The 24,031-nt window shown below is 42.8% G+C and overlaps 1 protein-coding gene across 2 annotated transcripts; it reads left to right on the forward strand.

Annotated features, from left to right (window-relative positions):
• Positions 1–2,040: 2,040 nt before the first annotated feature.
• myo1f (myosin IF) lies at positions 2,041–23,976 on the forward strand. Of its 2 annotated transcripts, none has more exons than XM_031786057.1 (28): positions 2,041–2,261; positions 7,210–7,341; positions 7,996–8,085; positions 8,243–8,337; positions 13,626–13,713; positions 14,288–14,377; positions 15,214–15,345; positions 15,529–15,663; positions 15,894–16,026; positions 16,488–16,684; positions 18,271–18,351; positions 18,468–18,554; positions 18,660–18,746; positions 18,843–19,010; positions 19,177–19,262; positions 19,363–19,444; positions 19,568–19,674; positions 19,812–19,910; positions 20,054–20,198; positions 20,374–20,488; positions 20,659–20,828; positions 20,986–21,131; positions 21,377–21,523; positions 21,675–21,823; positions 21,975–22,037; positions 22,238–22,439; positions 22,549–22,724; positions 23,005–23,976. In XM_031786057.1, the coding sequence occupies exons 1-28, from the start codon at positions 2,259–2,261 to the stop codon at positions 23,079–23,081; spliced, it is 3,282 nt and encodes a 1,093-aa protein (XP_031641917.1). In that variant the 5' UTR covers positions 2,041–2,258; the 3' UTR covers positions 23,082–23,976. The 2 variants fall into 2 exon arrangements, with proteins under 2 accessions (XP_031641917.1, XP_031641918.1); XM_031786058.1 differs by lacking the exon at positions 2,041–2,261 and adding an exon at positions 2,900–2,917.
• Positions 23,977–24,031: the final 55 nt, after the last annotated feature.

A 24,031-nucleotide genomic window follows, 5' to 3' on the forward strand; every position in this document is an offset into this window, starting at 1 on the left:
TCTACCCTTGAGGGACTCCTTTCGTAAAATATCCAGAAGACCTGATGTAACACCATCAGTAGATAGACATTGAGTTCTATCTGTTCTAGGCTGCATGTAAACCAGTTACATGCAGTTACATGCAGCCGGGTCTAGGCCAATTGAGGAAATTCTCTGCGTGATGAACAGTCAAGAACTTTTGGCAGGTCAATGAAGAGGGCAGCACAATGTTGTCTTTTATCCATACAGTTAACTACATCATTTATAGCTAGGGATGCAGCAGAGCTAGTGCTATGACCTGGTCTAAACCCTGACTGATGTAAATTTAGGATACATATCAAAGATAAGAAAGATCTTAGCTGAGAATTAATCAAGGATTCTAATATTTTAGCTAGGCAGAAAGTTTAGAAATAGAGCTATAATTATTTAGGTCACAAGGGTCACCGGCTTTGTGAAGGGGGAGTACATGGGCCGCCTTCCAAACCTTGGAGATAGTACCAGATATAATCATCAGGTAAAAAATATGGGTTAATGATTCAGCAATCAGGGGGGCAGAGAGCTGCAGCAAAAATGCATAAAGCTGTAACGCTCGTCCTCTTCTTCTGACGAGGAGTCGCAAGGATCGGACCAAAGCGCAGCGTGGTACGTGTTCATGACGATATTCATTCAACTCAGAACGCTAAAACAAAAATAACAACGAGAATGATACGAACCGAAACTGTGTATGTCTGGTGACATACACAAAGACAGAAAATAAACACCCACGGAACACAAGTGGGAAAAGGCTCCCTAAGTATGGTTCTCAATCAGAGACAACTAACAACACTTGCCTCTGATTGAGAACCATACCAGACCAAACGCAAAACACAACATAGAAAACGGAACATAGACAACCCACCCGACTCACGCCCTGACCATACTAAAACAAAGACATAACAAAGGAACTAAGGTCAGAACGTGACAAAAGCATATCAGCCCCATTGGATTTTTTTTTACATCAATCTTTAGCAAGGCATCTAGCACCACAGATAGTAAATTGTTGAAATGAAAACAAAGATTCACTAGAAGTTGACAGTTAACCGTCGATTCAGCTAGAGGCGAACAGAGGGAAGAGTCGATTGACTGACCAGGGTCAATTAAACCACAGTTTCTTTCAAATAAAAAGCCTGCCGAAGTAAAATGTTTATTAAAATCATCACTTATCACTTTCTCCCCAGTTTGATGCCAGAGTCAGACAGAACTTCCTAAGGCAGGGAAGAAGAGGAATTTAGAAGCTTCAGTGCATTTACTGTTGTCCAAAATTTAGAAGTACTAGCAGACCACTGTCCACTGCAGAGTCAGTTTTTCTTGCCTTGGCCAAGGCCTGATTTCTCATCTAAATGGGCTTAGATAGATCTAACGCTTGTTTTTCTTCTGTACTATCTTTGATGCTGTTTAAAATGGGCATGTTAATATGCTAGAGGAATTAACATGGAGGATACATGTTCTAGAGCCAACTCAGGGTCAGGAATACAGGAGACAGTGTCTAAATCAGAGGTGAACATGTCATGTAAAACCCCTTTTTAAAATGTCTCTTTAATTAAACGTTTTAAAGTTCGTTATGGGTGTAGTGCCATTCACTGCAAGTCTTTCAGATTTGAAAGATGAGAGACTAACCACAGTCTGGGTGGAGTAGTTAGTAAACAACTGAAGCGTCATGTAAAGTGAAATTAAACACAGAAGTGCCATTAGTTAAATTATTGGTATGTTATAGAGGGGTTATTCATGATATAAAAATACTGTCTGTATCAAAGATGAAGTTTGTTATGTACTTTAACAATGTATGATATAACAGCCCCTAGCAGTAACAACATTGACTGTTAATTAGGTCTAAACATTTAGACCATGACTAAATGAAGAATTGAAAATGCAACAGAGTAGAAGTGGTACCTATAGATATAGGATGAGTGTGTGTGTGTGCCTCTGTGTGTGTGTGTCTGTACCTGTGTGTCTGTGTCTGTATCTATGTGTGTGTGTCTGTGTCCTCTTAAGTCTGTGGCAGAGCAGTTCTTGTTTCGCTCTGGGTCTGTGGGAGTATGAGGAAGTACGTTTGAATGCTTTGAATGTTAAAGTCTTCTCGGTGGCTGTTCTGTCTGTGTGACTGTGTGTGCTGGAGACTTCCTGACTGTGATGGTCGTGCTGTGAAGGGGCTAGTGTGGGATTACCGACACACACAGTCTGGACTTTGAACACCTGGTCCAGGACCGTGGGAGAAGAGGGGCACACGCACCGCCGGCACGATGGTAACACACCACACACATACCTAGACTATTGAAGACTCTCCTCACTAGGACTCGTCTATCCTCTCCATCTACTGTATATGCTGAGCACAGGCAGCTGGTGCCACCTCAATTGGGGAGGATGAGTTCATCGTAATGTCTGGAATAGAATTCATGGAATAGCTTTGACACATCAAGCAAATGATTTCATTGTGTTTAAAACCATTCCATTAATTTAATTCCAGTCATTATTATGAGCCCTTATGAGCCATCCTCCCCTCAACAGCCTCCTGTGATGGTCTCCTCTATCTCACAGACTTTCTGAAGAACATGGCCTTATATGTTAGGTTGAGGTCACTTGACTCAGCTGTACAGTGGGCTCTCACATTATGCCCGGATGCTGGCACTTATCACACTCTGGAGCCTGGCAACAGCTGACTTAGAACCAACAGGGAAGCACAGTGATGTTCAGTGTGTGTTCATTTTATGTCCAGATGATGAAAGGAAAATGGATAACTGTTGTGTTCTATCTCTCTTGTCAACAACAATCATACAATAAAGTGCTGCAGAACAGGAGGTAGTGGACATCAAGTAGTAGAGACTCTAACTCCTTAAATGGAGAACATGCTGTCCTTTCCTCTTTTGACTGACAAGCCCTGCTAGCATCCACTTCGGTTATGGTGAGTGTTTCTAGTCAAGAGGGAAAGAAGCATTGATTGAATCCTATGTCCTCCCATTTGTGTAAGATTGTGCTGTACACTATGGAGTCGTTAATAAAACGTATCTGCTGCTGCTACAAACTGTTTTTCTCCTAACCAGAGATTGTATTCTCATGACGTTAACAAGACATGAGAGAGAAAGTACATGTAGGTATGACAATACTGATCAAAAGCATTTAAAAAGAGTCCTATCAAATGTGAAAACCAGCAGTAGAGGGGACTATTGTTCCTGAGGAGCTGGGTAAGGTCTAACCCTGGCTCTTTCTTTTCCTACTAGCACTGAGTTTGCTGACAACTTCTTTATTGAGGAAAAATTTACTTACTACGATATGTGATGGCTTACGAAAGTATTCACCCCCCTTGGCATTTTTCCTATTTTGTTGCCTTACAACCTGGAATTAAAATAGATTTTTGCGGGGTTTGTATCATTTTATTTACACAACATGCCTACCACTTTGAAGATGCAAAATATGTTTTATTGTGAAACAAACAAGAAATAACAACAAGTCTCTTGGGGTATACCTCTATAAGCTTGGCACATCTAGCCACTGGGATTTTTGCCCATTCTTCAAAGGCAAAACTGCTCCAGCTCCTTCAAGTTGGATGGGTTCCGCTGGTGTACAGCAATTTTTAATTCATACCACAGATTCTCAATTGGATTGAGGTCTGGGCTTTGACTAGGCCATTCCAAGACATTTAAATGTATCCCCTTAAACCACTCGAGTGCTGCTTTAGCAGTATGCTTAGGGTCATTGTCTTGCTGGATGGTGAACCTCTGTCCCAGTCTCACTTCTCTGGAAGCCTGAAACAGGTTTCCCTCTAGAAGTTCCCTGTATTTAGCACCATCCATCATTCCTTCAGTTCTGACTAGTTTCCCAGTCCATGCCGATGAAAAACATTGCCACAACATGATGCTGCCACCACCATGCTTCACTGTGGGGATGATATTCTCAGGGTGATGAGAAGTGTTGGGTTTGCGCCAGACATAGCGTTTTCCTTGATGGCCAAAAAGCTCAATTTTAGTCTCATCTGACTAATTCCATATATTTGGGGGGTCTCCCACATGCTTTTGGCAAACACCAAACATGTTTGCTTATTTTTTTCTGGACACTCTTTCATAAAGCCCGGCTCTGTGGAGTGTACGGCTTAAAGTGGTCCTATGGGCAGTTACTCAAATCTCCAGTGTGGAGCTTTGCAGCTCCTTCAGGGTTATCTTTGGTCTCTTTGTTGCCTCTCTGATTAATGCCCTCCTTGCCTGGTCTGTGAGTTTTGGTGGGCGGCCCTTTCTTGGCAGGTTTGTTGTGGTGCCATATTCTTTCAATTATTTAATAAGGGAATTAATGTTGCACCGTGGGATGTTCAAAGTTTCGGATTTTGTTTTATAACCCAACACTGATCTGTACTTCTCCACAACTTTTTCCCTGACCTGTTTGGAGAGCTCCTTGGTCTTCATGGTGCCACTTGCTTGGTGGTGCCCCTTGCTTAATGGTGTTGCAGACTCTGGGGCCTTTCAGAACCGGTGTATATATCAAATCAAATCAAATGTATTTATATAGCCCTTCTTACATCAGCTGATATCTCAAAGTGCTGTACAGAAACCCATTCTAAAACCCCAAACAGCAAGCAATACAGGTGTAGAAGCACGGTGGCTAGGAAAAACTCCCTAGAAAGGCCAAAACCTAGGAAGAAACCTAGAGAGGAACCAGGTTATGAGGGGTGGCCAGTCCTCTTCTGGCTGTGCTGGGTGGAGATTATAACAGAACATGGCCAAGATGTTCAAATGTTCATAAATATATATATTCATATATACTGAGATCATGTGACAGATCATGTGACACTTATATTGCACAAAGGTGGACTTTATTTAACTAATAATGTGACTTCTGAAGGTAATTGGTTGCACCAGATCATATTTAGGGGCTTCATATCAAAGAGGGTGAATACATATACACCCACCACTTTTCTGTTTGTTTTTCTTTTACATTTTTTTAAACAAGTATTTTTTTAAACTTCACTTCCCCAATTTGGACTATTTTGTGTCTGCCCATTACATGAAATCCAAATAAAAATCAGTTTAATTTACAGGTTGTAATGCAACAAAATAGGAAAAATGCCAAGGGGGTGAATACTTTCGCAAGGCACTGTAGCTATCTTAAAATGAATGCACTAACGGCAAGTCGCTCTGGATTCAAATGTAAATGTAAGGTTGAACTGTTTAAAGAAGTTCTGTAGTCTGGAATGGAAGAGCAGCAGTGACGTGTTGAAAAGTGGACAGGGTTTCACAAGATGTAGTGGTGAGCCGTGAGAAGGGAAGTGCAGCAGAGGGGCCTGTAGTTTCTAACACAATACTTCCTCCCCACACAGACTCCCAAGCACAGATCCGGCCCCTTGCTGGATGCGCAAACACACAAAAGATGTTCTAAGATAGTTGAGTAAGCTTACAATAAGACTTCTTTCATTGATAGATTGATTTTGGATGCATTGTCACAACTGTTTTCTACAACAGGCTGACTCACTCACAGTAGTGAGTGAGTCACAACAGTGATGACAGATGGAGTGAACTACAGTAGTCCTCTCTGAGCGCACAAAGCATCTCCCAGGTCTGACACTACACAGCAGCAAGTGGGCTATTTTAACATAGCACTGGATCAACAGTCACATCAGCAGTTAGCTATTTAAAGCAGTCAGAACCTTGGTTTCACTCAGCTGAGGCCATTTCTGTGTGCTGAGCAGAATACGTATGGATTGTGGTCTGAAATGTGTGACAAACAAACAGCCTTACTTAGGTTGTTCACATGAAAAGTGGGTATCATTCTTTACAACAGAGATGCAATACCGGCCCTCAAGGACTGAAGTACTGCTTGTTTTCTTACAGTATCTAATGTTCATGGTAGCTTATTTGTAATTGAATATCATTGATTGATTGGCCAGAGAGTTGACTGACTCACTGGGGTTGGAATATACATTTGTATTCGAACCTTCTCCTCTATCACTAGAAGGTTGAGAGAGTTGGAACTCAGACCACAGTAATCATGTTAGACCTATTTTCAGGATCCACCACACATCAAAACAAAACAGCGTTGGGAACCCAAACAAGGCTAAGATCATATCACACAGTTTAATACAACATCGTTGGCCAAACCGGGTCCAACTCAACTCTTTATGTGGTGATAGGGAAGTCAGGAAACTCTCTGCATGATGTGGTGGACGTCATCATCATATTGAAGGCATAGGAATGGGAGGGGAGCAGAAAATGAAAAGAGAAATCACCAAAACAAGGCCCAATCACAGATTTGTATAACTAACCCAAGATAGACCACAGGATGTCAGTTCCAGTGGGAGCAAATAAATCATAGTGGGCAGAATAATCAAGAGCTAGTGATAGCCTATTGGTGTGTTCTAGCAAGTATTTGCATATTTCTTTTAGGGAACGCCTACTCTGTGAAGCGCGTGTGTGCAATAACTCAATTCGCCCTTGCACTCCTTCTAAACAATGCAGTTGTTTGAAACTTTGGCAAGTCTACAAAACTTAGTCTACTCTGTTCGTAACAGATTCTAGTTTTGGAAACAGGAAACTGTATCGAGATCAAATGTTTTATCAATGAGAAAATTGGCAGAATGTTGGCCAGAATCCATCTCGCTCCATCTTCTCCCACTGCCTTCCACTGGGCTTCCTCTCACCACCATATTTGGGAGTGAGTGGAAACGCGAACCAAATGCTTCACATTTATACATCCTGTGAAATATCTGTCTCTATCTGTGGTCCAATGGTATACTTTAAACTGAGTCCCCTCCCATTCCACAGACTCCTATAGGAAGCATATTCAATAGATACCACAACTACTGGTTATCACTGTCGTAGATCAGAGTGGGGAACAGTACTTCACAGAGATGGCCAAACTGGCATATGCTCACCTCATCTACAAAGCGTTGCCTGGTAACTGTCCTCAGCTTCCTGTACTGATAACCACAGTTAGTCACATTCTTAATGACACAGTTACACACAGAGAGACCCTGCTGCTGAGAAACTTCTTTCTGATGTCTGCTGGTGCACATGCCTTCCAATTACAGTTGGCCCATGCTTCCTCTGGTTTTCTATACCCCTCCTGTTTGTAGATTCCCTCTCAGAATGTTCTGTAGCTCACATTCAGTATGAACTATGTCATCTATATATCTACCTCTGCTTTTCTCTCTGCCTCAATTACACATAAAAAGGGTGTGCATTCCCTAACCCTGAGCGTTCTCTCCTGCAGGGCAGTAAGTATCACTGGCAGAGTCAGAATGTCAAGCAGAGTGGTGTGGACGACATGGTGCTACTGTCCAAGATCAGCGAAGACGCCATCGTGGAGAACCTGAAGAAGAGATACATGGATGACTACATCTTCGTATCCTGTTTCATTGTCTGTTAGGGACCTTCATCACTTCTCACAAATGTCTCTTCAGAAGAAATACAGCAGACCTGCCCCCTCACACACTCTCAGACTGATGTATTTATAGGCATACACACATACGCACAAACAGAAAACTGTTACAAATGGCTTTTAAACCATTTGAGAATTGAGGTCATTGAGGTCATTCCATTGGCCCATAGCATTAGGTCCTTCCATTCTATATAATTTGTGAGCACAGCTGATGTTTGTACTCATACAGTAGCAACAACACAATAACAGACATACATACCATCCTTGCCTCATGCCCCTACCACACATATGTACTCACTCAACTTCTTCACATGCGCAGACACACATGAATGTATGCAATAATAGGACTGCACTGTTCCTCTTTTGGATGCACTTTGTGACTCAACAGCACACTTCCGTGTTTTTAGTACATATTTTACTGCACATTCGGGACTTAATTCATTCTTTGTGTGAAAAAAAGCATTATATATGTGTGTGTAATCCAGTCCGGATGAAACTAATGTATGGTTTGGGATATTTATCTTTTTGAAAAGTTTACATAATCAACCATTTCGCTGTGATTGTTTCAATATCATATTCTGTGATTTCACGAGAAACACCCTTAACTGTCATGTGCAGACCTATATTGGCTCTGTGTTGATATCAGTGAACCCTTTCAAACAGATGCCCTACTTCACTGACCGGGAAATTGAACTCTACCAAGGGGCTGTGAGTAAACCATCCTATTGTTCAACACATACTTTGGTCTTTATACTGTATTCCCATTCACTTCCTTGTTTACCTTCATAGTTGTATATTAAACTCCCCCCTCTCTCTCTCTCTCTCTCTTTCTCTCGTTTTTCTGTCTATCTTCCTCCATGTAAAGGCCCAGTATGAAAACCCTCCCCACATCTACGCCCTGACTGATAACATGTACAGGAACATGATGATTGATCAGGAGAACCAGTGTGTTATTATCAGGTGTGTTATTATACCAGTGTCATAACTGCTATCTCTTTCTGCTGGCAGGCAGTATGTTGTCCTAGTTCATCTCTGTGCCTCTCTCTAACGCACCTTAGGCCTTCTCATGTGCGTCATTCTACCCAAAAACATTTACTCTCACTACTTTTCTCAGAACTAACAAAGAACCAAAGCTCAATCAGTGTGTCATTTCCTTTCTAACTACACTGAACAGAAATATAAATGCCACATGCAACAATTTAAAAGATTTTACTGAGTTACAGTTCATATGAGGAAATCAGTCAATTAAAATACATTCATTAGGCCCTGATCAATGGACTTCACATGACTGGGAATACAGATAAGCATCTGTTGTTCACAGATACCTTCTTTTTTTTAAAGTAGCGGCATGGATCAGAAAACCACTTTTGGTCTCATGCAGCGTGACACATCTCCTTCACATAGAGTTGATCAGGCTGTTGATTGTGGCCTGTGGAATGTTGTCCCACTCCTCTTCAATGGCTGTACGAAGTTGCTGGATATTGTCGGGAGCATCCCAAACATTTTCAATGGGTGACATGTCTGGTGAGTATGCAAGCCATGGAAGAACTGGGACATTTTCAGCTTCCAGGAATTGTGTAGATCCTTGAGACATGGGGCTGTGCATTTTCATGGTGAAACATGAGGTGATTGCGGCGGATGAACGGCACAAAAATGGGCCTCAGTAACTCGTCACGGTATCTTTGTGTATTCAAATTGCCATTGATAAAATGCAATTGTGTTCGTTGTCCGTAGCTTATGCCTGCCCATACCATAACCCCACCTCCACCATGGGGCTCTCTGTTCACAACGTTGACATCAGCAAATCGCTTGCCCACATGACACCATACATACCTACACACTTCTCCAGTGTGACAGTGGCTATCCGTGGTGAGCATTTGCCCACTGAAGTCAGGTCAAGACCCTGGTGAGGATGACGAGCACACAAATAAACTTCCCTGAGATGGTTTCTGACCGTTTGTGCAGAAATTCTTTGGTTGTGCAAACCCACAGTTTCGTCAGCTGTCCAGGTGGCTGATCTCAGACTATTCCGCAGGTGAAGAAGCCTGATGTGGAGGTCCCAGGCTGACATGGTTACACGTGGTCCTTGGTTATGAGGCCAGTGGGACATACTTTATTATTATTATTATTATTATTTCATTTATTGAATATTCGAAACATACAATATACTTGCAGTGAAGCCGCTCTACATCATACCAGTCCTCCAACAGACTTCAGAGCGACACACAGAAGCATCCAGGGCCAATGCCCTGCTCAAGGGCATGTTGACCGATCTACCACCAGGCCAAAAAACGTGAACCCAAACCCTCCAAGATCCCTCCACAGTTCCCCAATAACTGTTCCTCAACCATTCGAGACTCTTCCCACAGTCCCCCCCAGGAAGAAAAAACTAAATAAAAATTACATTTAATTCCATTCCCCACCCCCAAGAACCCCCCAAGCACCAACAACCAAGAGAATGAACTAAAGAGAAGAAAGGAAAAGAGAAGAAAACAGCAAACAACAAACAACAAAGCAAAAAAATCAATAATAATCCATTTAAAACTAAGGACATCAAGGACAACTGGAATCATAACAGCAATGCCAACTGTATATGTTTGTGTGCATGTCTGGCACTATTACATGTATGTGTGTGTTCTTGTAGGTGTTCATTTGAATGAGTGTGTGTATATGCATGTGTACAAACACCTGCACAGCATCAGCCTCATGCAAACTGGCATTAGTTGTAAAAACACTGCCACTTAGTGTCATTCAAATGTACTTTTTACGATGATTTATTTTGACTTCTTTTTATTATTCATTTGTTTTACTTTTATCTTTTACCATCATTCTATCTCCCACCCAGCAACTCCACTCCCACTTGTCTCCAATTCCACATACCAACCCTCAGCTTCCCTCAGCCCGTCCCATCTATCTCTGCTGGCCACCCACTTCTGGTTTCTATGCAACTCATATATTTCAACTATACTGTGATGTTTAATGTACAATTTCAATCTAATCGAATAGAATCCACAGATTGCGAGATGAAAATAAATACTTTTACTAAGAGTATTGGTATATTAGTAATTGACTGACCCGGTCTCTCTAGATCTCCTAACAGTACTATTTCTAGGGCCAATTTTAGATCAATGCTATGCATTTTCAGCCATTCCTGAACCTGAGACCAGAAACAGGCTACCTGAGGACAATACCAAAATAAATGGTCTATCGATTCTGTATCCTCACAACAAAATCTGCAGAGCTTCGATGATTTTATGCCCCAAATATTCAACATTTTGTTGGTGGGAAGAATTCTATATAATAATTTTAGCTGAAAAGCATTAAGTCTTGAATCTTGTGTTTTATATATCAACTCATACAGCCTGCATCATGGAATCGATACATCAAAAATCTCTTCCCAACTATTTTGCAATCTGTATGGCACAGTTGTCAACATCCTGGTCCTCAAATGAAACTGGTATACTTTCCTAATTATACTATTTTTATTCCTCCTCCAGTTTTGATCCTTTATATTGGGCAGACAGACCATTTCCCTACCTCCTCCGGCTGCCACCTGCCTCGTCCAGTTTTGATCCTTTATATTGGGCAGACAGACCATTTCCCTACCTCCTCCCGCTGCCACCCGCTTCCAATATGTAATATTGTACACTTATCATAATTAGGTTTTAGTCCAAAGAGTACAGAAAAGTTATCTAGATCTTTAATGAGACATTGCAGGGATCTAGCTTGCGGACTTAATATAAAACTTGAGTCATCGGCATTCTAAAATTATCTCCCAAAATTGTTCCAACCCCTATTACTAGCCTGTTCAACCTCTTTCGTATCGTCCGAGATTCCTAAAGATTGGAAAGCTGCCGCAGTCATCCCCCTCTTCAAAGGGGGAGACACTCTAGACCCAAACTGCTACAGACCACTATCTATTCTACCCTGCTTTTCTAAGGTCTTCAAAAGCCAAGATACCGACCATTTCGAATCCCACCATACTTTCTCCACCATGCAATCTGGTGTCAGAGCTGGTCATGGGTGCACCTCAGCCACGCTCAAGGTCCTAAATGATATCATAACCACCATCGATAAGAGACATTACTGTGCAGCCGTATTCATCGACCTGGCTAAGGCTTTCAACTCTATGGGGGTGCCACAGGGTTAAATTCTCGGGCCTCTTTTCTCTGTATACATCAATGATGTCGCTCTTGCTGCTGGTGATTCTCTGATCCACCTCTACGCAGACAACACCATTCTGTATACTTCTGGCCTCTCCTTGGACACAGTGTTAACTAACCTCCAGACGAGCTTCAATGCCATACAACTCTTCTTCCGTGGCCTCCAACTGCTCGTAAATGCAAGTAAAACTAAATGCATGCTCTTCAACCGATTGCTGCCCGCACCTGCCCGCCCGTCCAGCATCACTACTCTGGACGGTTCTGACTTAGAAAATGTGGACAACTACAAATACCTAAGTGTCTGGTTAGACTGTAAACTCTCTTTCCAGACTCACATTAAGCATCTCCAATCCAAAATTAAATCTATAATCTATAATCTATTCTGCAACAAAGCATGTTTTTAAGCCTTGGATTTCTAATCCTCTAATGTTGTTATAGGATCTGATTTTAATAACTAGCATTTCGATGGCCATAACGAATACATAGTGACAGCGGACACCCTTGTTAAACTCCTCTTGACAATTCAAAACTCTCTGAGTAGTAGCCGTTATTTACTATTTTACACCTGGGGTTGCTATACATTATTCTTACCCATTTTATGAGAGAATTACTGAAATTGAACTAATGTAATAGATTACATTAGATAGTTCTTCAATAAGTTCCTCAAGTTCTTTATGTTTTTCTTCTAACTTGTATCTCTGTAGTATCATTTTTATTGCTATCTACCTGTACTATTAGTTCATGGATTTCCCTTGTTAGTCTTTTCTCTTTAGCCAGAAACTGATTTTTTATTATTGATGAATTTTGAATTGAATGACCCCTGAAGGTACATTTAAAGGTATCCCAAACAATAAGAGGATTTGCTGAACCTATATTATACTGAAAAAGTCTTAGTTAAAATTAAGTTGTCCTCCAGTAAACTTTGATAAAATTTCCAATATCCCCGTCCACGTGGAAAATCTATAAGAGTTATGTGAATGCCAATTAGATGATGATCCGATCGCATTCTGTCCCCTATTAAAAACATTTATGCAAGAGAGAAAGAGATAAGAAAGTAGTCAAGACGACTAGTTTGATTAAGTCTCCTCCATGTATGTCTCACTAGGTCGGGGTTTTTTAGCCTCCAAATATCCACTATTTTTTATATTTGTGATTTCCTTAAGGGCACTGTGAGGATATTTTGTAGAGTGATTACTTTTACGGTCCATTGAGGTACTTAACACTGTGTTATAGTCTCATACCATAATGATTAGATCATAAGTTCAATAAATTGATATAAATATTTTCGAAGAACTGTGGATCATCCTGATTTGGACCATATAAATTAATGAGCCAAATCTTTTTTTCGTCCATTTTCATATTCAAAATTTTTGTTAAATAATATCATCACACCCTTTGAGTTCCTTTGTCCGTGACAGAAATTTATTTCACCACCCCGTTCCTTTTCCCACTCAACTTCATCTAAGGATGTAGAGTGAGTTTCCTGTAAACAGTATACGTTAAACAGTGGGACATACTGCCAAATTCTGTAAAACAACGTTGGAGGCGGCTTATGATAGAGAAATTAACATTAAATTCTCCGGCAACAGCTCTGGTGGACATTCCTGTAGTCAGCATGCCAATTGCACGCTCCTTCAAAACTTGAGACATCTGTGGCATTGTGTTGTGTGACAAAACTGCACATTATAGAGTGGCCTTTTAATGTCCCCAGCACAAGGTGCACCTGTGTAATGATCATGCTGTTTAATTAGCTTCTTGATATTCCACACCTGTCAGGTGGATGGATTATCTTGGCAAAGGAGAAATGCTCACAAACAGGGATATAAACACATTTGTGCACAACATTTGAAAGAAATAAGCTTTATGTGCGTATGGAACATTTCTGGGATATTTTAGTTCAGGTCATGAAAACATGGGACCAACACTTTACATGTTGTGTTTATATTTTTGTTTAGTATAAAAGAAACAGAAACTCATGTGCAGCCATAGATCACCTTCACAACAAGTTTCACAAGGTTTTTTGATACAGTGTAAATTAGAGGGTTATCATTAATATGGCTGTATGTTTTGTGGATGTTGTGCCAGTGGGGAGAGTGGAGCTGGGAAGACTGTGGCTGCAAAATACATTATGGGTTACATCTCCAAAGTATCAGGAGGAGGTGATAAAGTGCAGGTATTACCTTCTGTTATTACTATTACTACTACTACCATTCGCATTACTATTACTACTATTACCATTACAATTACTATTACTACTATTACCATTACTATTACTACTATTACCATTACTATTACTACTATTTCCATTACTATTACTACTATTACCATTACCATTACTACTATTACCATTACCATTACTATTACTACTATTAGTAGTAGCCTAGTGGTTAGAGCGTTGGACTAGTAACCGAAAGGTTGCAAGTTCATATCCCCCGAGCTGACAAGGTACAAATATCTGTCGTTCTGCCCTTGAACAGGCAGTTAACCCACTGTTCCTAGGCCGTCATTGAAAATAAGAATTTGTTCTTAACTGACTTGCCTAGTAAAATAAAGGTAAAATAAAAATTACCATTACTATTACTACTATTACCATTACAATTACTACTATTACCATTACTATTACTACTATTACCATTACTATTACTACTATTACCATTACTATTACCACTATTACCATTACCATTACTAATGACTGTGAAGGAAACTGAAGTGCTGTATTGTGATGTTTCTTTGTATGTGTCTCTCAGCATGTGAAGGACATCATCCTCCAGTCCAATCCTCTATTAGAGGCCTTCGGCAATGCCAAGACTGTCCGCAACAACAACTCCAGTCGTTTTGTGAGTGATATGTACAGCAATCAGCCTCCCTTCATCTTTCTCCTCCTCTCTAGACACTGTGTGTGGGCTAATAAAGTAAGACTGATACTGTAAACTGATCATTTCTGTTAGTTCTGTGCTAACTATTCTTATAGACGATACACTGTGCACAGAGGCTGTTGTTTTTCCTGTGCTCTACCAGAGGTGATCTGAATTCTGCAGACTATATACCCACAGCAGCAGTATGCAACAGCCACCTTTCACCCTCTCCCCTTTCCCTACTGCTGAGATCCTGAGATGTTAGCCTCAACTCCTAACCACATCCACATGCAACAGTGCAGGCTTTGTGGCTGAGTGCATGTCACCTCTGGGGTTTACTGCCTCTGAGGTGCCCAGCTGTATGTACTGTAGGCCTCTATTATAGAAGAACAACACAATGAGATGAAAGAGCTTGAGAAGACTGAGCTGAGGTGAAATCCTGGGTGGGGTCAACAGCTGTGTGGTAATGTAAATATATTATTTTGTGGTACATCTTGTGGTACAGAGCAGTAGTACATCTCGTGTCACTGCTCTGATAATTCCATTCTACCAATGAATAGGGCCACATACCCATTCCCATTTAAATACGAGTCATTTAGCTCTTATCCAGAGCTACTACAGGAGCAATTAGGGTATAGTGCCCTGATCAAGGGAACATCAACAGATTTTTCACCTAGTCCGTTCAGGGCTTCGATACCAGCTCTCTTTCGGTTACTGGCCCAACGCTCTTAACCACTAGGCTACCTGCCCACAAAGTCAGAATAATGAACCATGTCTAATTTGAGTGATAGGTTTTTGTGTGTGTTCTGATCTAACAGGGTAAGTACTTTGAGATCCAGTTTAGCAGAGGAGGAGAGCCGGACGGTGGTAAAATCTCCAACTTCCTTCTTGAGAAGTCGAGGGTGGTGAGCCAGAATGAGAACGAGAGGAACTTCCACGTCTACTACCAGGTCAGTCAGGCCCCGAGCTAGGCCAGCAGTAACTTAACAACCCACAATGACAATGTGTTTGACTTTCTCACCCGACAGCACAGATTTAACAGTTCTGTAGGTTCATAATTGTGTGTGAATTGTTGATATGTAATTCATGTGCTATAACTTTCAGTTGTGTTTTGTCTGAACTGTTGTATTTAGCTAATAGAAGGAGCCAACCCCCAGCAGAAAGAAGCCCTGGGCATCATGACTCCAGACTACTACTACTACCTGAACCAGTCTGGGACATACAAAGTGGACGGAACCAACGACAGCAAGGACTTTCAGGAGACAATGGTACCTTACGCCATCAGGGCTTAAAACAGAGTACACATTTTTTTTCTTAATTGAGACATCACAGAAGCACTGGGAACAAATTGACACTCATATTTATATTCATAATACAGGCTTATATTAGTTAAATATACTGTTCTATTGTGTATTCCCAGTCCTAGTGTGTTGTCAGGGCCAGCAGTAATGGCGCTCTGTACAGGACCATAGACATCAGTGTTGAGCTTTGTCCACAGGAAGCCATGAATGTGATTGGGATCCCAGAGGCCTACCAGGCTCAGGGGCTGCAGATCATAACAGGAATCCTGCACCTTGGAAACATCAGCTTCATAGAGGCAGGCAACTATGGGCAGGTGGAGAGCACTGACTGTGAGTGGGAGAAGACAAACATGCCTAATACACACACATGCACATGAACACATGCACACAGAGCTCCACATGAACACATGCACACAGAGCTCCACATGAACACATGCACACAGAGCTCCACATGAACACATGCACACAGAGCTCCACATGAACACATGCTCACAGAGCTCCACATGAACACATGCACACAGAGCTCCACATGAACACATGCACACAGAGCACCACATGAACACATGCACACAGAGCTCCACATGCACACATGCACACAGAGCTCCACATGCACACATGCACACAGAGCTCCACATGAACACATGCACACAGAGCTCCACATGCACAAGTAAGCATCAATGCAACTGTCCCCATTTTGGATAGACACCAAAACACACTTTTGCTATAATGAAAGCAGGAATTCATTTTGCTCAGGTGTTCTGTTTGTTCTGTATGTTTTTCCTCCCTCCCAGTGCTTGCCTTTCCTGCCTATCTGCTGGGCGTTGACCCAACGCGTCTGCAAGACAAACTGACCAGCAGAAAGATGGACTCAAAGTGGGGTGGAAAGTCTGAGTCCATCGATGTGACACTCAATCAAGAACAAGCCACCTATACCCGAGACGCCCTGGCTAAGGCCCTCTACACACGACTCTTTGACTACCTGGTGGAGGTCAGGGACAACTAAACTCAGCAAACAAATAAACGTCCTCTCACTGTCAACTGTGTTTATTTTCAGCAAACTTAACATGTGTAAATATTTGTGTGAACATAACAAGATTCAACAACTGAGACATAAACTGAACAAGTTCCACAAACATGTGACTAACAGATGGAATAATGTGTCCCTGAACAGAGGGGTCAAAGTCAAAAGTAACAGTCAGTATCTGGTGTGGCCACCAGCTGCATTAAGTACTGCAGTGCACCTCCTCCTCATGGACTGCACCAGATTTGCCAGTTCTTGCTCTGAGATGTTACCCGACTCTTCCGCCAAGGCACCTGCAAGTTCCCAGACATTTCTGGGGGGAATGGTCCTAGCCCTCACCTTCTGATTCAACAGGTCCTAGACGTGCTCAATGGGATTGAGATCCAGGCTCTTTGCTGGCAATGGCAGAACACTGACATTCCTGTCCTTCAGGAAATCATGCAAAGAACGAGCAGTATGGCTGGTGGCATTGTCATGCTGGAGGGTCATGTCAGGATGAGCCTGCAGGAAGGGTACCACATGAGGGAGGAGGATGTCTTCCCTGTAACGCTGAGATTGCCTGCAATGACAACCAGCTCAATCCGATGATGCTGTGACACACCGCCCCAGACCATGACGGACCCTCCATCTCCAAATCGATCCCGCTCCAGAGTACAGGCTTCGGTGTAACGCTCATTCCTTCGACAATAAGCGTGAATCGGACCATCACCCCTGGTGAGACAAAACCACGACTCGTCAGTGAAGAGCACTTTTTGCTGTCCTGTCTGGTTCAGTGACGGTGGGTTTGTGCCCATAGGCAACGTTGTTGCCGGTGATGTCTGGTGAGGACCTGCCTTACAATAGGCTTACATGCCCCCAGTCCAGCCTCTCTCAGCCTATTGCGGACAGTCTGAGCACTGATGGAGGGATTGTGCGTTCCTGGTGTAACTAAGGCAGTTGTTGTTGCCATCCTGTACCAGTCCCGCAGGTGTGATGTTTGGATGTACTGATCCTGTGCAGGTGTTGTTACATGTGGTCTGCCACTGCGAGGACAATCAGCTGTATATCCTATCTCCCTGTAGCGCTGTCTTCAGTGTCTCACAGTACGGACATTGCAATTTATTTCCCTGGCCACATCTGCAGTCCTCATGCCTCCTTGCAGCATGCCTAAGGCACATTCACGCAAATGAGCAGGGACCCTGGGCATCTTTCTTTTGGTGTTTATCAGAGTCAGTAGAAAGGCCTCTTTAGTGTCCTAAGTTTTCATAACTGTGACCTTAATTGCCTACCGTCTGTTAGTTGTGTCTTAACGACAGTTCCACAGGTGGTTGTTCATTAATTGTTTATGAACTGTAATTGTAAACCCTTTACAATGAAGATCTGTGAAGATCTGTGAAGTTATTTGGATTTTTACGAATTATCTTTGGAAGACAGGGTCCTGAAAATGGGCCGTTTCTTTTTTTGCTGAGTTTACTATACACTGCAACGATACACACACAGACACAAATACAGTAATGGTGACACGTCCATTTCATACTAATGAACTCTCCTCTCTCTTCCTCTCCTATTACCAGGCAATAAACAAAGCCATACAGAAACCTCATGAAGAATACAGTATAGGAGTACTTGACATATATGGCTTTGAGATATTTCAGGTGAATGGTATATTAAATACATAGACATGTACATCTCTGATCTCTGATGGGATAATAAGACCAGACATAGCTGTGTAATAACATTGTCTTCAATCTGGATGTGTGCTTTCTGACAGAGGAATGGGTTTGAACAGTTCTGCATCAACTTTGTCAACGAGAAGCTACAGCAGATATTTATTGAGCTGACACTGAAGGCTGAACAGGTACAAACCACTCTCAAACGTCAACACTCTTCATTTCCTTTAAGAGGTGTCTTGGATGTTGTGAAAATTATATTGGCATTGTCTATCTCTCTGTGTTTCTCACAGGAAGAGTATGTTCAGGAAGGCATCAAGTGGACACCAATTGAGTATTTCAACAACAAGGTTGTGTGTGACCTCATCGAGAATAAGTTGGTGAGCCAAAAAGGACAATATCTCAATGGAATTTCCACAAATGTGTCTTTATTCTGCTTGTGGCTACCACGCTAAATGTCTAACAATCCCCTCCAGAACCCACCAGGCATCATGAGTGTGCTGGATGATGTGTGTGCCACCATGCATGCCAAGGGTGAGGGGGCAGATGGCACCCTGCTCCAGAAGCTCTCTGCGGCGGTGGGCACTCACGAACACTTCAACAGCTGGAACTCTGGCTTTGTCATCCACCACTATGCAGGCAAGGTGGGTACCAGGAGAGGACAAGTCTTCTCACGCTCAAAACACATAGACGTAGACAATTCTAGGCTGAGGTAGAAAGAAATGTTCCATCAGTGGGAAGTGGGTAGGTAGACGTGTGAAGGTCGGTGTGAATGTTGATATTTACACATGATGTCTCATGTCACCTCAGGTCTCCTACGAAATAAATGGCTTCTGTGAGAGAAACCGGGACGTGCTTTTTACTGACCTCATTGAACTCATGCAGAGCAGTGAACAGTACGTATGCCTCTATCTTTACCTTAACAGACACGTGTCTCAAAACAACCAAGGCTTGAAAATAATGTGGGAAATGTGGTCCTCTATCTTGTTCCCACAGTGACTTCATCCGCAGCCTCTTCCCTGAAAACCTCAACACAGACAAGAAGAGCAGGCCCACTACTGCTAGCTCTAAGATCAAGGTAACAGTCCCAACTCTACTGCCAGCACTGTGGTTCAGTGGCTGAGTGGAACAGTACACCCATAGGTTTGAGATTATTAGTAGCTACATGGTGGTATATCCATCTCTTATGTTCTCTCTGCAGAAACAAGCCAATGATCTGGTGAACACGTTGATGAAGTGCACCCCCCACTATATCCGATGTATCAAACCCAACGAGACTAAGAGACCCAAGGACTGGGAGGAGAGCCGGTTTGTCTCTATTACACCCCCCAACAGACACCAAATATCCAATAGCAGAACATTCAGAGAATTCAGCAGGAAGTTATGACGGTATAGTTTGGAACATCAGAATAAAGGGGATGATGAAACTATGTGTGTGTGTTTAGGGCCAAGCACCAGGTGGAGTACCTTGGGCTGCGGGAGAACATCCGTGTACGTCGAGCCGGCTACGCCTACCGCAGAGTCTTCAATAAGTTCCTACAGAGGTGAGTCTTACTTACTCTTAGGTGTGTGTCCTTCAGTGTCTGCTTCGTGTCCTCTTCTCAGTGTGTGTGTGTGTGTGTGTGTGTGTGTGTTGTAGTGTATGTCCCCCCCCCCCAGTGCCTGACCCTCTGTGTGTGCCCTACAGGTATGCCATCCTGACGGCAGAGACGTGGCCGTGCTGGCGGGGGGGAGAGCAGCAGGGGGTCCTGCATCTCCTCCGCTCTGTCAACATGGACACAGATCAGTACCAGATGGGGCGCTCCAAGGTCTTTGTCAAGGCCCCAGAGTCGGTAGGGGCCCACATAGGTCTCCCTGAGAAAAGTGCTATTTCTTTTATCTCAGTGGGTCTTCCTGGTTTAAATGAATATATGAAATGTATTACAAAAAAGGTGTGAGGTATTCATCTATATACTGTAAAAGGGTTTCTTTGATCAAAGCATTCCCTCTCCCCTCCGTCTCTCCTAGCTCTTCCTATTGGAAGAGATGCGGGAGAGGAAATTCGACATGTTCGCCAGGACCATCCAGAAGGCCTGGAGAAGGTATATCGCCAGGAGGAAATATGAACAGATGAGGGAGGAGGGTAAGTGTGTCAATGATCCTAGAGGGGTGTGTGGGGATGAAACAAGGAAGAAATATGAATATACATAAATCAATGTAAATACAGAAAATGAATATACAGCAATGAATATGTTCTTGAAGGTTCTTACTTAAAATGACCATGTACTCCCCTCTCTCGAATGTTATCCGCAGCCTCGGACATCCTGTACAACTCTAAGGAGCGGAGGAGGAACAGCATCAACAGGAACTTTGTAGGAGACTATCTGGGCCTGGAGCAGAGGCCTGAGCTCAGACAGTTCCTGGCCAAGAGGGAGCGAGTCGACTTTGCAGACTCTGTCAACAAGTTTGACCGCAGGTTCAATGTGAGTCTACCTGTCCCTCCCCTACAGAGCGGTGAGGAAAAGAGAGCCAATGCCGGGGTTAACAACACAACATGGGGTTAACTTCTCCCATCTTCCATTTACACACACTCATTCTCACTCTTATTCTTTCTCTCCCCCTCCCATTTTCTCTCTCCAGTCCATCAAGAGGGACCTGATTCTGTCTCCCAAGGGCATCTACCTGATAGGCAGAGAGAAGGTGAAGAAGGGGCCAGAGAAGGGACAGATAAAAGAGGTGTTAAAGAGGAAGCTGGAGTTTGAGAGCATCCACTCTGTCTCTCTTAGGTAAAGGGGTTTTCTCCCTGCTCCACTTAGAATAGCATATAACAGTCCAGTATGATGTATTTCCAGGCAGTACCATTGGGAACTTTTGTGGTCAGTGTTGTCATTAATAAACAGGAACTGATCACACAGGATATGTAAAAAAAAAAAAGAACTTTGCTATATCGGCCTACTGTGTGTGACACTTCTTGTCTTCTATCAACGGCAATCCCTCAAACCTTTCCATTTCTGCCTCCCTCTCTTTGTAGTATGAGACAGGATGATTTCTTCATCGTGCATGAGGCTCAGTATGACAGTCTGCTAGAGTCCAACTTCAAGACTGAGTTCCTCAGCCTGCTCTGTAAGCGCTATGAAGAGGTGACCAAGAACAAGCTGTCTCTCTCCTTCAACGACAGGTATGACTACACACATACTGGATAGGAACAGCCTTGCTATATGACTCTCTATGTGTGGTCTCCATAGTTTAGTTGATCGAGTTAACTTTGGATGAAAGCATCTGGTAAAATGGATCATATCATTCATGTCCACTGTTGTGGCTCTCTACAGACTGGAGTTCCGGGTGAAGAAGGAGGGCTGGGGTGGAGGGGGTACCCGTGTTGTGGTGTTCCAGAGGGGACAGGGAGACCTGGCAGAGATCAAACCAGCTGGAAAGACCCTCACCATCAACGTGGGAGACGGCCTGCCAAAGACCTCCAGTGAGTATCAGGAACAGAAAAAATCACATACCGAAGTGGAAAAGAGACATAGATATAGTAGATAATGTATAGAATACTAAGTCTGACTCAATACAGTGCACAGTATATAATATATCCTGTTAATCAAAACTCTACATGTTTATTTTGTCAGAGCCCACCAAGAAGGGATCTCCACAGAACCATGGAGGGGGCAGGAGTCAGCCTCCTAGCAGAGGTAAACTCATTATTTGGTCCAGATATGTTCCTACGTCATTGGCAGGCCTCACTTCATGAACATGGACTTGCAGTGCTTACTGTGAACTGTGTACCACCACTGTGATAATTATGTTGAGATCTTAGAGGTCTTAGTGTATGAATGGTATACAATGGTATACTTGTGTTTTGATGGTATCTGTGTTCCTCTTCTTTGACTAGGGCACCAGAATGGTGCACCCAGTGGTAGAGGTGCTCCACCGCCCCAGCAGCCAGAGCAAACCTACTCCATGCCCCAGAAACAGAACCGGCCCCCCAGCGCCGCCCTCCCCAAACTGGGCTCCCTGAATACAAGACGAGGCTCGGCTCAGACTCAGCAGGGGAACCTGGATTTCCTCAACGTGCCTGACCAGGGCGTGTCTGGGTGAGCTGAATAAACTGAGCACACAGTGGGTATTCACAACACATACTATCTCCCTCTCTCTCTCTCTCTCTCATCTCTCTCTTTCTCATCCCCCCCACCCCCTCTCCAGAATGCAGAGGAAGAGGAGTATCAGCAGCCAGCGGCCACCCCCGGCCCCATCCAGCCGGCCCAAGGCCCAGCCACGCCCCACCGGCCCGCGTTGCCGGGCGCTGTACCAGTATGCGGGCCAGGACACAGACGAGCTCAGCTTCGACACCAATGATATCATCGACCTGCTCAATGAAGGTGAGGAACACGTAGGGAAGGAATAGAATAGTTCTCAATTCTCTATTTGTTAAGAAACTGTGTCCATCTCAACAACGGAAAAGGGTGAGAAGAAAGAGGCAGAAGAGACTAGAGAACTTGTTGGATGCTTGGCACTACAACACCAGTGCTGTTATGCTTTAAGTGCTGATCCCGAATAAGCTCACAGCATCAATTCATGCTCAGACCTGTATTGGATGAGTTCTAAGACTTTACTGTGTATGGAGTCCACAGCTGTCCATATCTCTGTGTTCCCCTGCAGATGCATCCGGCTGGTGGAGAGGCAGGTTTTGTGGCAAGGAAGGACTCTTCCCTGGGAACTATGTGGAGAAGATCTGATTACTGCCTGTCCTGTGGCCCAACAAACAATGTATACAACAGACATGACAATCCACTGTAAAGAAATGGTGAATTGCATATAAGCCTAACAGTAATTACAAGAGATATCTGATTTATAAGCGTATCAATAGAATCATCACCAGTTCTTTATAATATCTGCACAACAATATAAGTACAAAGTAAGATGCATGTTGGAAAGCTAGCTGAAACAGAGAACCGTGACTTTCTTTTTCCAGTTTCACAAAAGAGGACAGCTTTGAGGTGCTAACTCAAAATAGGACGCAATGATTTGATGCATATTATTTAAAAAATTGCTTTGTGATAACCGTGAAACAAATGTAATGCCATCAAGTGTAGAATAAAAAGCATCCCAGAAATTCTGATTTTGTCTTTGAGTAAATACTACCTTTAAAGGGGCAATCAACAGTTTCTACATCCATTTTGTTGACTAATAAATTAATGATATGCCACCATTGAGTCCTGAAAAATATAACTTATAAATGCCATCAGAACCCAAAATGCAAGCTTGTTTACCCCAATGTTTGTAAACAAAGAAAATGTCAACAAACACTATACAGCCTCAAAACATGGTTCAAACTACTTATGATTGCTGCTTTACGCAACCACTGGGAGGCGCCACTGCACCATTTCCTTGTCTTCAATTCTTGCAAGTCAATGTGCACTGAGCATAAACGCTTGACTGATGTATGATAATATACATGGTTATTTGATGTTATAAACTTGTAATTACAAATTATAGTTCTGCTATGTTGAATTCGTTACAAAACTAGTTTATGGGTTGTAAAATAACTTCACCTTGAAGTTAACAAATGAACAGAGAATTTATATTTTTGTCATGTGGCAGTGGTCATAATAAAGACAATTATTATAGATACAGAAATGATTGATATACTGTTTTTGTCTCCTTGATGCAATGTGTAACTAAATTA

Source organism: Oncorhynchus kisutch, linkage group LG13 (assembly GCF_002021735.2).
Source record: "Oncorhynchus kisutch isolate 150728-3 linkage group LG13, Okis_V2, whole genome shotgun sequence".
Taxonomy (NCBI): Eukaryota; Metazoa; Chordata; class Actinopteri; order Salmoniformes; family Salmonidae; genus Oncorhynchus; species Oncorhynchus kisutch.

Coding starts and splice junctions, on each gene's coding strand:
- myo1f (XM_031786057.1), top strand. Junction 15,664..15,893: donor AGGACTTTCAGGAGACAATG/GTACCTTACGCC, acceptor CTTTGTCCACAG/GAAGCCATGAATGTGATTGG. Junction 21,132..21,376: donor ATCCACTCTGTCTCTCTTAG/GTAAAGGGGTTT, acceptor CTCTCTTTGTAG/TATGAGACAGGATGATTTCT.